Source organism: Galeopterus variegatus, unplaced genomic scaffold (genome assembly GCF_000696425.1).
Source record: "Galeopterus variegatus unplaced genomic scaffold, G_variegatus-3.0.2 Scaffold401, whole genome shotgun sequence".
NCBI lineage: Eukaryota > Metazoa > Chordata > Mammalia > Dermoptera > Cynocephalidae > Galeopterus > Galeopterus variegatus.
The window spans coordinates 134,234-148,950 of record NW_007726512.1 but is presented as its reverse complement, the minus strand read 5'-3'; the positions used below and the strand labels follow the sequence as shown (position 1 = coordinate 148,950).

Here is a 14,717-nt window from a genome sequence, read left to right as displayed (position 1 = left end):
TATGAGCAAAATTCCTTTTTAGTATTGAGCCCTATTTGAACACACATAAATTTTCTTCAGAGAGTTCAATATTAAAAGATGAGCTATACATGTGAAAGCTCTTTTCCTCTAGTTGATGTAGTGCACAAATACTAATGTTCCTCCTGTCTTTTTATTTTCAGTATAAAGATGGAGTTCATGAATTACTTCTTACAGTCATTACCTGGGTGGGAATTGTCATTTCCCTTGTTTGCCTGGCTATCTGCATCTTCACTTTCTGCTTTTTCCGTGGCCTACAGAGCGACCGCAATACTATTCACAAGAACCTTTGTATCAATCTTTTCATTGCTGAATTTATTTTCCTAATAGGCATTGATAAAACAAAATACACGGTAAGCACCTGTTAAGTTATTGACCTCAGAGCTGTGAAAATTATTTTAATAGGTGTGAATCTACATATGATACTGATAAAAATATTTCACCTAGCTAAAAATATTTCACTTAGCTAAAATTGAGATGGCAATATTGAAAGATAATTTGTAATAAAAAGACAGCCCAGTCATTAAAGAACATTATTATGAATTAATTAATTTTGTATATTAAGTTACAGTTGTGTTTTTGTGTTTTTCTGGATTGTTATTAAGATATATAATTTGACTAGAAAAATGCTGGGGCTATACAAATGAAAAGATCCTATTTAAAAAATTTTTATTGTGCCTACATAGTCATTCTGACCAGTGATCCTTTCTTTGTGTTCACAGTGATTTGTTTATCATTGTGAGGTCTCAGTGTCAGAAACAGAACTTAATTAGTTAATGCTTCACCCTATATTCATTGCACTGGGATAATTTTAAGAACACTCTAGATATGGCAGGAAAATAATCCTAGTAATTAGAGTCAGGGTATTTGTCATTAAAGCAAACTTCTATTACAGAAAACATATATTTGTAAACAGCTATTCTAAAGACTTTTAAAGTAAATCATCTACCAGAGGAATATTTAGATTTTATAATGGATAAATTCAAGGAGAGAAATTAAGATATGTTTTCTTATTTGATATTTAATTTCACTAAAAATAGTTAACATCTTACAGTGATGAAATCTGGTATGGTTGGCATTATACACTGTAGGAATTATAATAAGTCTTCAGATTTGACAGTGTTTTAACTTGTTTCCGTTTATGAAAAATATATATTTTTAGGAAGCAATAGTGTACCCTAAATAATGATGTACTTTTAAAATAGTGATTTCTGTCAGTGAATATTTTATAGTTTTGGAGTGGTCTGTTTGTATTCATGAATTTCCTTTTGTGTTTTTCGTATTTTTTTCTTTTTTTCTTTTTCTGTTTTATAGATTGCATGCCCAATATTTGCAGGACTTCTACATTTTTTCTTTTTGGCGGCTTTTGCTTGGATGTGCCTAGAAGGTGTGCAGCTCTATCTAATGTTAGTTGAAGTTTTTGAAAGTGAATATTCAAGGAAGAAATATTATTATGTTGCTGGTTACTTGTTTCCTGCCACAGTGGTTGGAGTTTCAGCTGCTATTGACTATAAGAGCTATGGAACAGAAAAAGCGTAAGTAATTGCAAGCGACCTGAGTGTTTTTCAAGTGAATAATTTTTTAAAGCCTGTTAGCTGTCAGTGAGGGTCCCTGACAGACTAAAATAGCATCTGAAAGCTTTATTGGTAAGAGAATGGGCATGCCGTGCACAAATTACAATCAAGTCTTTTGTAATTTTCTAGGTTCAGAGGATTTGTACTCTAGCAAGGCAGATTCTAAATTACGGACTTTCTTTTTAACACAAAAGATTGACCTGAAACAAATTGAAAAAGTAAATAACTTTTTGGCCTTAAAAAGATATTAAGTAAAAATTCTTCTGAACTTAAAGCATCTGACAGGTTTAACTACTCAGTTTTAAGCTAATGCTTCATTAGCTCTCTTTGTGCAGCCGACCCTCTAGCTAACTCTCATTCTGAATTGTGACAGTAGCACATTCCATCCCATATGTTTTACTTTGATAATATTTTATCAGGCAGTTTGAAAGGATTAAAATAAGTCACTGTCTTTCATTTATTAATATATGGATATTTACTGAAGGTGACAGAAGGTAGACATAGCCATGTTTTTAAGGATTTTGTTTGCTGGAGGCATGAATTTGCCTTCCAATTCTGTTTATTTTTTCCTTTGATAAAATTAGTTATATAAAGATTCTTTGGACTAAAGAAACCTTTTTGATTGTACAGATGATGAAAGACAAAAGAAATTCAGTGGGGATTCAATATTATATGAAAAATCAACCACTAAGTAAGATCTGTCTTAGTAAGTTTATGCATCATTTACTCTGATACTGTAGGAGTTCTGTGCTTTGATATTTTTTGTAGTATTCATCTATTCCTAGTGGAGATATCATATTTATGCCATACTGTTTTGCAGCAAATATAACATCTGAACAGTTTTTTTTTTTTTGGTCTGTTATGTTTCATAGGGTTAAACAGTTGATCTCAGATCTGAAGGGCAAATTTTGATGATTACATGTAGAACTTTAAAATGATGAGACAATTTGGAATACTGAGTTTCAAGTCTTTCTTAGTATTTAGGGGTGGGATGGGGTTTGCTGTTTTCCCTTACAAGCACAATTTTGTATGACTTTATCAAATACGATATGAAAAACAGCAGGATGAAATAAATAAATTATCCTTTGTTTCTTTCCTTCTTTTTTTTTTTGGCAGCTGGTCAATATGGGTATCTGAACCGTTATCCTTTGTTAATAGGTCAAATCCAACTCAGAATTATTAGAATTGTTCTTGCCCAGAATAAACGAATTTTCGAAGGCAAATGTAGGAATAGTTTCATTTACTAGGTTTTTAAAATTCTCTTTTCCTGTGATATTGAGTATCCTTTGGAGCTACTTATGCACATTCTTTTCTTTTCATAATAGTTGCTGGCTTCATGTTGATAACTATTTTATATGGAGTTTCATTGGACCTGTTACCTTCATTATTCTGGTAAGCAGACTCTATTTTCCCTTTCTTTTTAGCTTGCCTTAGCAGTGATATTTAAACAAGGATGGTTTGATTTATTATTGATTTATCTGTGCATTTAAATCTTTATCTTACAGGATAACATTATATGGAAATATTACACCATTATTGAGAGATTATACACTTGTTAATTAATACTACTTCTGAAAATCATCTTTCCTTTAAAAATTCTTTTTCCTATTTCTAATTAAGTATGCCAAAATATCATGTCCTGATCTAAAAAATATACTTATATATAAGCCACGTTATGATTTAAATGAATTTTTTAGAAAAGTGAAAGAATATTACTTTAATTTTTATTATCTTAATTTCAACATAGTAATTTAATACTTTCAATGTTCACACCCTAAATTATTTTTAGGGCGTAAAAAATTTTTAAAGCTTAGATTAATAAGTGAATATTAACTCAATTTTAAACTTGTTAGAAATTACTTTTTCTAAGATTTAAAATATCAAACAAAAATTTATTTTTAAATTAGGTTGATACAAGTTAAGAATGGTTACATTAAGGTATTTTTAAACTTCTTACATTACCCTTAGTCATATTTGAAGTATAGTTGAAATAAAAGATGTACATTTCACACAGTTACTAATACAAAGCAAAATGAAAATTTGAGATGAATGCCTATATGAATTACATCAGTAAAATATTCTCAAGTGTTCCTGGGAAAGCTGATTTCTCATCGGAATTGTTCAATCCAGGTGATCGCCCAGTTTTTGTTCTTGGTTTATGTGAGTTAACAGAGCCTAGGCCTGTCTAGAGTTAAATGACAAACAGCTGACATCAAGAGGTGTGCTCTTTAAAGACACAGTCGTCGTCTTCTCCCCTAAGCCCTTCGCCAAACATTTATACTTTGAAAAATATAAAGACTGCTTTAGGGATATGTTTTGGTCTATAAAAAATATCATGTGTTTACTTCTGTTGTACTGCAGTTTTGTTTATTTTATATCTCTGGAGATAAATATTGACTTTAGAGCATTACAAAATTTTTCATTTGGCAAAAAGGAGTTAATGCTCACACATACTTAACGTTGAGTAAGAAAAGAGGTAAAGGATATTTTACTTTATTGCCTATCTAGAGTGATGGTCCGCTATCATTAGTATTGACATTGTTATCCACTACCAAATCTTTAAGGTTGAGACACGAAGGGCTTTCTGGAACAGAGTTCTCAACTTAAAAACATACAAACAAACAAAAACTCAGCAGGTAGCAATCATAGTGCAGAGCTCCTTGGAATAATGCTCCTGCAATTGCTTTGCCCTCTAATAGTCCCAACACAAAGGTAGAATGCAAAACATTATCTTGCAAAAACATTGTCTCATATAAATCAAGATATGATATGATTGTACAGCATATGTTTGTTGAAAATGTATTTACCTACATATATTCCTCTGGTGGTATAAGACATTTAAAATTAAATTCAAACACAAATGTTAATAATTTAAATTATGTTGTATACTGTCCTTTTAAGGAATATTCTTATCACAAAAATTACCTAATGATATTCCTAGACAGTTTTGCAGTTCCAACTTTTCTGAATTGAAACTGTTTAACTTAGTATTATTAAATAGGTGTACATTTTTAATAATACTGTTCTGCAAAGAAAAAATAATATGCTAAGGAGGGTGAAACTAACTCCATCTGCATTTCTATAGAATGTCTTGCCTACAGGCGCTAGAGTTATTATATCTATGAGAAAAGTTCTGGTAAGTAATGAGCAGTGGGAAACCATTAGTATGCCTGAAATGGTTTAATGAAAGCTTGGATCATGACACGTCAGGAGCTGTTCTTATCATTTGGACAGCTCCATCTGCATCGTTAATAATTAATTCAGTTCAGTAAGAGTTCAGCTCACACACTCATTTAAAAGTCTTCTTCAGAAAACACCTCTCTGACTGCTAGTCCCAGGGAGAGAGAGGTTTCTGCTTGGCTAACAGCAAAGATCTAGAGATACAAGTACAGTTTTAGAGTTGCATTTGCCAGGTAGCAAAAGCTCCAGGGATGACAGAAAGGGTCAGAACATGTGCAGTTCAGCTAGGTTACTTCAGAGTGGTGTTTCTGTTCTTCTGTCTTATCATATCCATGTCAGCACTGCAAGCTGTGGAATGAATTTTAAGCTGCTAAGCTTAGACGAATGTGATTCAATTGAGCAGGTTGATGACCATAAAACAAAATGTGCACTCCTATAATCTGTGGTGCCTTTTTCGTTTTATAAACTTCTTTGTATTTTCATGTTCATCAGTATGGATGATGTTTAGCTGTGCCATATCATGATGCAGCATTGAAGTTTATCAGCAAACTATATTGGCAGATTATTTAAATAATAATTTATGAAATTATTATTTGAGGATACATAAAAGAGTAATATTTGTCAGTGGGAGAGAAAGAATGCCCCAGTTTGGTGATTTACTCTTTTTGGCTGAATAGAAAATTTTTATTTCTTCTGAATTTGCTCTTTTACGTTTAGTTCTATTAAGAGATATCTGTCTACCTGTACACACAACACATGCATAGAGCAAAGTTAAAATCTGATTAATTCCTGAATGAGTAGTTTCATCTCCAAAATTAATCATCAGGATGGGCATTTAGACTGGTAGGTTGACGTACATATGTACAATCCTAATAACATATACTTTCTAGTGGCTTCTCTATGATACTTGAGTAACTACATATATTTACCAGGTTTAAACAAATCTTTGTATACAGTGCTGTAACTCCCCCTTTTTCCTTTCTCACTGATGCATAGAGTCTTTCAGTGTATCCCAAAATAGTATGTTTAAACTTGGTAGTAATTATGTTGGAAAGAAAAAACAAAGAACAAGCGGAGCAAAAAGTGATTTCGCTGGAATTCTAAGGAAAAGAGCAGCAATTGAATGGCAGAGACCTTCTCTATCTTTTGCCTGCCTTCCAAAGAAAAATTGGGAAAACTCCATGTTTGGTGGTTGTGATTTCTTTTAATTTTTAAATGCATACCCAGGCAGGGATATTGGGAAGAAGTCAAAGTAAGAAGGAGAACGAAATCACTCATTCTAACCAGACGGAAAAAAAAAAAGAAGCACCGAAGTATGTGAGTAGAAGGAGCCATTTCTGTCATAAGAAAAATGCAAAGCAGAGAGGAACTCAGATTTGCAGCCAGGAGTTCATTTGAAACCAACCTTTTTTGTCTTAGAGTGACTGTAGATTTTATCATAGATGTTTTTATTTGCTCCTCTATCTCTCATTTTGATTCCTACAGTTGTATTTTAAGAGAACAAGAAAGGAGTAGAAGAGAAAAAGGGGGAGAAATCTACTGAAATATTTTACTCTTCAAAATTATCATTCTTATCAGTGTAGTACCTCCTGAAAAATATCATAGCAACAATATTTAGCCTATGACACTAAAATTTAGCATTACATTTGAAAGCATTGGAGAGAACCAGAAAACCACATTTAAAAAAATGTTCATGCTTCAGTATATATTCTATTTAATTCCAGAAAATTTTTCACAGTCATGTGTGTTGGTAGCATATGAAATAGTTCATCTAAATAATGTAATTTTTTAATTTCTCTAATAAGACTAATAGATATGTATTAGTGAAATTTTTCAGTTCTTTAACAAGTTGAGGAAAAGAAAAGTCTTATATTTAGCACTTTTTTACCATCTTATGTATTATGATTAACAACATCTTGCATGCTTTTTTCATAATTGTTTTGAAATGATGGTATTTTGTCCTGTTAAATATACCATTGCCTCATTATTTGTATGCCTTCAAGTCAGAGTTCAGAGGCTAAATTAGTGCTGGATTTAAATATAAATTTCTTGACAATCTAAATATTAGTGCATTGGCTATAATTTTTTTTTGTCATTTCCTTAAATAGAATTTATAGACACTTGTAAAATAATCTGAGTTTAAAAATCCTTCTATGGTTTTATGATTATTTTTTCATTATTTTTAGTTGTCTTTAAAGAAAAACATTCAATTTTAAGTATGTTCAAACAGCTTTTTAAGATTTTATTTTTATATTTGCATTTAGGTTTTATGAGATTGTGTGATATTTAGCTACGTGAAAGTATAACTGACATAAACAGGTTTGGAGAAAATACAACAGTTGTTGAGCATACAACTTGACTAGTGGGAATAGAAGTGTGGGTGTTTTTGCCAGTTGCTGATTGTGGGATGTAGTGTTTTACAAAGGAAATGGATAATTAGTTCTGTCAGATGTCAGGTGGAAGTCTTTTGAACAGTTTATGTTATTCAAGATTTCTTTAAGGTGGTGTTATATATATTAATTGATTTATTGTTATCTTCAGCGGTAGAAATGGAACCTTTTTTTATATAGAACTACTATATTTTTGTTTTGTTAAAAGACTTCTAATTTTCTCGCCCAGAAGAAAATGGTTAATTTTATTTGGAGAAACAGCTGTGGAGTCAGACTGCATTATACTGAATATCACCACTGACAAAGTAGCTATGTAATCTTTGGCAAGACACATCTCAATACTCTGTAAAAACTGGGTTTGCAAGTGCATCCTGCTACTTCTGAAGGCAGGATTATAGCTGTTTTTTCCCTTTAACTTTTTTGTGTTTTCTGAATTGTAATGTATTGTATTTGTAACTACAAAGATACACTAAACAGGTATATAATATCAAAATCTCAGTTGAATGAGGGGAGTGAAAAGGGAGAGGTATATTTAACAGTCTATTTTTAAGGATTAATTGAGATAATGTTTTCTGTGGCACATTCAACTTGGTTAGTCTTCAGTCTTAAGTAGGAAAAAAAGTCTTTGTTATATTTAATTTAAGCTTTAATTGTATTCTTATATAGGTAGATTTTATTTTCTTATTCTGCTATATTGCAAAATGTTTCTTAGTACTTAAATAACTGCTTTTTAACTGATTTTCTTCACTGAAAAATATTTGTTTTGATGAGTTTACCCTCCAGATTTTAACATTTTCTACTCATTTTCTTTTCACAGCATAGTATATACATCCACATTTTTCCACCTTCACATTCTTTACTTTCTTTATAATTTTATACATTGTAGTGGATAATTAATAACTTTTTTTCCTTTCCGGAATATGCTACTACTTAATATTTTGTTCCTGAGGGCATGAGGGGATAATTAACATGTTTAGAAAATAATGAACACCAAATTGTGTCCCTATACGCTTCAGGAAATTGCCTAAGAAAAGGAGAGGGGAAAAACAACCCTAGGTCCAGAAGTTTGAAATAAAAGAAATAAATGTTTTATCAGGACATTCAAAAAGAAGGGGAGAAAAATTTAAAGGGTTTTAACTCTTAATCTGTAAATCAGCTGTAGAGGCCAAGGGACCAACACTTCCCCTTCACGCTCTTGAAAAAACAACTGTTAATCACAGATTAATAGGAAAAAACAGCATAACATTTATTTGATCATAATTTTATGTGACAAGGGAGCCTTCAGAATGAAGACCAAAAGATATAGGGGAAAAAATACCCTGTTCATTTTTATGCTTAGGCTCTATGATACAGGAACAGTATAGAAATGTGATGTGAATAGATATGACCCTAGACTGAGTGGGGAAATCCAGCAAGTTCCATCTGTTCAGATTCTTCTTGACCTCTTTGTGTAGTATTCCTTCCTCCAGGGTATAGGGCAGTCTTCAGTCTTAACTGAAGTTAAGTTCAGTCTCCTTCTGGAATGTGGGGGTCTTATGACCTAGACTCAGAGAAGGTAGGTCAGAGAATTTCTTTATGGCCAACTCCAAGACAGAAAGGCAGGGGGAAATTACAGTATAATTTTAGTCTTTATGTCTAGCTTTTGAAAAAGTACTGATTTCTATGACCCACTTTGGGGAAGAGGATTCTAGTTTCTGGGGTTTCTATGGAGAATGAGGCTGAGACAGGAGGGCAGGAGAAGGTCAGAGGAAGACTTTGCTTTTGAGGCTGTTTCTGAGGACTTCACTTTGGGGTATCACTTTCTGAGCTCTAACATAGCCATTTTACCTAAGAGTTATAGTCAGTTTGTTTGTTTACATGGGTTTTGATTGGTTGGTTGGTTGGCTGGTTGGTTGGTTGGTTGGTTGGTTGGTTGGTTGGTTGGTTGGTTGGTTTCTAGGATATTTATGGAGTTCTTGTTTTTAACCATTCTTTAATTTTACTAGTTAAGGCTACTGTTGCACAAAATAAAAAACTAATAACTGTTGTTTTTACCTTTTTTTAAAAAAAAATTAAAGATACCATGACTCTTTGAAAATCCAATTAAATATTTTCTGTGCTACCAGAAGGATCTCTCTAATTTCTCAAAAGCAGAAATTGTGTCTACTTACCCACAAAACAATAAGCATTTCCTTCTTTGAAGCAGAAACGTCAATAAATGTTTGTTGAATGCAATGTATCATATTGTAACATCCCTAAAAATACAAGCATTTATTTATATTGTTACTAACTATAATAATCTTCAGAAAATGTTTCTACAATTTTATTTACTCTTTATCTAGATACGTATTTTAAGAAATTGTTTAAATCCTTTTTTTAAACAAGACCTGCTTTTGTCCTCAAGTAATTAACATTAAAGGATAGAATGCTATCTGCCAGCACTTGCAAATTATGCCCATTAACCTCTTTTTATACCTCAAGGGGAAATTCCAAGAGAAAGACTAAGGCACACTAGACAAAATGACTGATAACACAGCTTCGATTAAAGCTTTTGCTTGGTTCTTAAACTTGTCATTAGGAACAACTTGGAAATTTTAATTTATTACCCTATATCATTTTTTTCTAACTATAAAATCAGAAGTAGTGATGAATGAGTAAAATAATGTTATCATTTAATCATGTGCTATTGTGACTAAGTAAAAATGATTGTTACTATAACAGTTGTGTTGATTATCTGCCCCTAAGGAATTGCATTCCCATGTACAGTGGGTGAAATGGGTCCTTTCTGAATATACCATTTGGGCTGGTACTTTCTAAGTCATGCAGCGCTCATAACAGCTTTGTTTGTGTCTTTTTATAATAATAATCCAAAGTAAATAAAATGTAAAACAAACAAAAAATCCAGGATCAGTCTTAGTTCTATTTTTAGAGCGTTAAAGTGGGACCACATTCCCTTTCTCCAGCATTCTGCCAGGTGTTTGTAGAAGCAAATGCAAATTACCAAACTTTGTCTCTCCTCAGTCAAAGCACAGCTCTTTGAGTTCATTCATGTGACCTCTTGGACCTCCTTCTGTGTCAGAGTCCATCTTCCCCAACTTGGTTTTGTTTGCACCTAATTCTTTGCACAGCTGAATGTTTAGAAGGACTCAAAGAAGCCTTTCCTCAGAATTCACCTATTTCTATACAATATAAGGTCATAGAAAAAGCAGGACCACTGTCTTTTAACAGTTAAATAGCAAATATACATAAAAAGTTTATATTAGTTTATCCTCACAATTACCTTATAAATAGATTGTGCCAATGTTATTATTCTCATAATAACATAATTAATTAATCATAATCAAGACCTAGACTCTCAACCAGATCTTGTGGTTCTGAACCCAGTGATTCTTCCACTGTAAGTCATGTGATGTCAATACCTCTTCTAAGAAATTCATGTCATTGTTTCCATCAGATGGATTTTAAGCCCTGGAGTACTTCTAGCTAAAGAAACTAATTTAGGTTTTCTAATTTATTTAAGCATTATCACATGTTACTGACTTAATGAGGTTGCTATTTCATGTCAAATGATAAATTAAAGAATTGATAATACATAGCCAGAGTATTTTTTATATAACCTCAACTTGGTCATTGCACACATAAACTAAAAAGAAATCAGTGTCTACCGTATACACATGCCATTGATATTTAACTGCAGTAACTCATTAAATATATTTGCAAAAACATATCTATTTTTTTACTCTTTGCTCATAGTGATCTAATTCTTTTTTTTCTTCGTTATAACAGCTAAATATTATCTTCCTGGTGATCACATTGTGCAAAATGGTGAAGCATTCAAACACTTTAAAACCAGATTCTAGCAGGTTGGAAAACATTAAGTAAGTGTTTCATATTTTAATTTTGGTACTTGACAAACTAAGTAAAGATATTCTCCACAGGGAACAGGGATTTCTCTCTTCTGTCAACTGTAGAAATTATTCAGAATGAAGTTTTACTCATCAAGGTTTTGAATCTCACTGTTACCATGTCACAGACATTGGTCAAAAATTACATAGTAATTTCTGTCTTGATCTAGAGCCAAGAAATTGTTTCAGTGGCTTCGTGTAAATTCCGTATCACTGTAGCAATTTCATTTAAATTTAAATTGCAGTTCAAAATGATGTTCCTGTTTGCATGGCTGATATGATGATACTAGGTTTGTTTTGTTAAATGACTTTATGATTTAAGGATTCTGAGCAGTTTCTACTCCTAATCTTGTTTTCCTAAGAGAATTTACTTGATTACTATTGTTAACTTGAAAATTACCAGTTGTTTTTATGCTACTTAAATAAATGTTTACTTTATCCCAGTGTTGAATAAAAGCTGCAATATTCTATCAATGGAAAAATGCTACCTAATTAACAAAAAATTGATAGCTGTTGATTCATTAAATCATTTTATGGAAACATTTTCAGTTATTTTTAAAATATGAGTCTTTTAATTTAGAATTTGAAGAGGTATTATTCAAGTTGGTTATAATGGGATTGTGAAAAATACTACTTTTAATGTTAAAAAACATGGCAGATCTGTAGTAAGGGTAAATTTTTTAAAAAATTAGATGTTTGAGAGAGGTTAGCGTCAGCTTCATTGCATGTTGCATGGTAAGAGAGAGAGCTAATCTTTAGCATCTCTCTCTTTTCTTCCTTTTCCTCTTTCTGTCTTCTCATCTACACCAGTAATTACCGTGTTTGTGATGGCTACTATAATACGGACTTACCTGGGTAAGGTAGAACCCTACATTAACAAATTTATGGCATGATTTATATTTTTTACAAATCCGTCAATATCATGAATTGCCCTTAATTTTTATAATTATTTTGGAGTATCTAATTTGCTATAGTATTTTTAAACTATAATATGCCTTTATTTTTTAACTGCTTGCCTCTGCATTTTGACTTTCTTAATTTTGACTAATTTATAAAATATATAAATGCTTTCTTATTACTTTCTATTTTAATTCTGTCTAATAATTTTGTTTCTCTTTTCTGCTTATAATGCTTTCTAGCTATGAAGATAATAAGCCATTTATCAAGTAAGATCATTAGTTAGACATGGAATGCTCTGACTTTAAATCCTCATTCCGTCCTATTTTATACAATTCTTTTCTCCTTAAGCTATTCATGATGAAATCTCTCCAAAATTATTTTATTTTGAAGTTGTTCTCATGTTTTTGTCCCATTTCAGCTAGGCTTCTTCATGCTTTAGTTATAAAACCTTAGTTCACCTAAGACTAGTTTATTAGAATCTGAAGTTTAGGTGTGTTAAGTGATTATCTGCCATTTAACCTTTCTGTATGTGTCACATTATTCGGTATCATATGAGTACACCACAGGAATAAAAATACAGGAGTAAACTAATTAAGGACTCCTAATTTCTTTTACCAAAATGCACATAAAAGATAATAAAGTCATGGGGGACGTTTTACACCTTGTAATTTTAATATAGTTTTGATACCTTGTTTATTCTAGAGTAAGGAAAGGTAATACCTGCTGTTGCTGTTTTCACTGGAGGCTGCAGTACTAAATGCTATTTTTTCTTAACTGATGAAAGGTTAAGGTCAAAATGCTGTTGAATTTGAATGTGAACATAGAGAAAGTCTACTGCTACTGCTGATATGTTAATATTTAAGCGTGATTTGTGTTTTTCCCTCATTGAACCTGTTAAAAAAATTCACTTTATTTTTTCAGGTCTTGGGTGCTTGGTGCTTTCGCTCTTCTGTGTCTTCTTGGCCTAACCTGGTCATTTGGGTTGCTTTTTATTAATGAGGAGACTATTGTGATGGCATATCTCTTCACCATCTTTAATGCTTTCCAGGGAGTGTTCATTTTCATCTTTCACTGTGCTCTTCAAAAGAAAGTAAGTGAGTGAAAACACCTAGGGGCACAGCTTGCTCATTCTTTGATTTGAAATCAATAGATATAATAGAGAAGACTTGAAGTTTCAGCAGGCGTATTATTAAATAACATCATATTTTTAATTATAAATTAATTTTAATAATTGTCTCGAAATTCACACTTCACATATAAAATATGCCAGTACCACTCATCTTTTGGATCACAACTTGGCAATGTTATAAACTAAATACATTAAAGATTTCTTGTTTGCTAATAGAGTCTGTAAAATGCTTTGAACAAAGGGTATTCAGGGTAAAGGAAAGGTTAAATAAACTGATTCTTTGGTCACAAAAGAGAATGCAGTGGTCTAAAATGATATTTACTATAAGGATAAATGACATTAATTTTAAAAGCAATAGATATACAAAAAAATCAATATTACTGTTGCCTGTTGAGTAATTTTGAAAGTCCTGAAAACCAATAATTTAGTACCTCACATCTTATTTTGTCCTGATTTTATGTTAAAGGAAATCAACAAAAATGATTCAAAAATTAAAGTTGAAGATGAGAAACTTTAATCTGTAGCAAGAAGATGTGAACCTAAGAGAATTGCTTTGCTGCCATTTGAGTTTAAAATTTCCATGCTTTTCACTAGGTATCATCCTTCCTCTGCCTGCATATCTAATGTAGTCTTTTTATTCTGTTATTACTAGTGGGCCACTAAATTGAACAGAGAAATAGAATTGTGAAAGTGAAAACTATTATGTTTTCAGTCCTGACAAGATGATAGTGTTGTTATTTCCATCAGTTTTGAATAAGCTATAATTTTGAGATAATGACAGTGGAATGTGCAATACTGACAGATAATGTACATTCACAGCAATATAGGCATTAGGCAAAACCAACATTGGAGGGTATTATTTAGATTAAATACCATTTTGATTGCCATTGTCTTGGTTATACAGCATTTGAGAGCAGTTAATAGCCATTAAATGCGAACAATTTTTTTTTGAGGTATCATATGTTATTTAGTAACAATGAACTTTAACTTTCTAAACATTGTCCTTAGTAATTATTTTGATTTTTATATATTGCCTACATAAATGAGCATTTTGTATACAGGCATATGATCATATATTCATAACTTCTGTGCTGTTGTGCCAAATGTCTTTGACATGAAGCATAAACTTAGGAGAAAAAGGGTGAGATAGTCATTATTTCCTCATATAGTTATGTGCATTAATCAAACAAGGAGATCTTACTATGCTTTTTAAATTAACAATTATATTTTAAAAGCATCACTTTTTTTGAACATGTTCTACGTAGTCTTGTACAGGTGCAGTCAGGATGGGTTGTTAAGAATATGATATAAAATGGTTAAGTTAAAATCATGGTTTTTACTGCTTGAATGAGCATAGTTAGGCCAAGAAAATGCTTTGAAAGCTCAACTGCATTGTTATTTGTCCTAATAGGTATGATTGAATAAAGCTAAGAAGATGGAAATACAAGTGCACATTTAGATTTTAAAAGGCCGTGTAGTGACTTAAGTTTTCTAACTTTGCAAGGAATAAGTTGCAGAGTCATAGTCTTTGCAGGCAGATACTGAACATGGGGATGAGGGGAACCTTTGAGTGTTTTTTGTAACCTACTAGAAAAAAAATATTTTCTTATACAACTTCTCCTTCTTGTCTGTCTTGTAATTT

The 14,717-nt window shown here is 31.8% G+C and overlaps 1 protein-coding gene across 16 annotated transcripts in view; it reads left to right on the top strand.

Annotated features, from left to right (window-relative positions):
- LPHN2 (latrophilin 2) overlaps positions 1-14,717 on the top strand; it is a 188,029-nt gene that overhangs the window by 164,084 nt on the left and 9,228 nt on the right. For 7 of the 16 annotated variants that reach the window (XM_008568346.1, XM_008568340.1, XM_008568338.1 and 4 more), the window contains 5 exons: positions 162-371; positions 1,333-1,553; positions 2,918-2,984; positions 10,928-11,019; positions 12,868-13,036. In XM_008568346.1, the coding sequence (XP_008566568.1) occupies positions 162-371; positions 1,333-1,553; positions 2,918-2,984; positions 10,928-11,019; positions 12,868-13,036 (759 nt within the window). Of the gene's footprint in view, positions 1-161; positions 372-1,332; positions 1,554-2,917; positions 2,985-10,927; positions 11,020-11,856; positions 11,902-12,185; positions 12,213-12,867; positions 13,037-14,717 lie in introns of all 16 variants that reach the window. The other 9 variants (XM_008568332.1, XM_008568334.1, XM_008568341.1 and 6 more) reach the window with 2 other exon arrangements.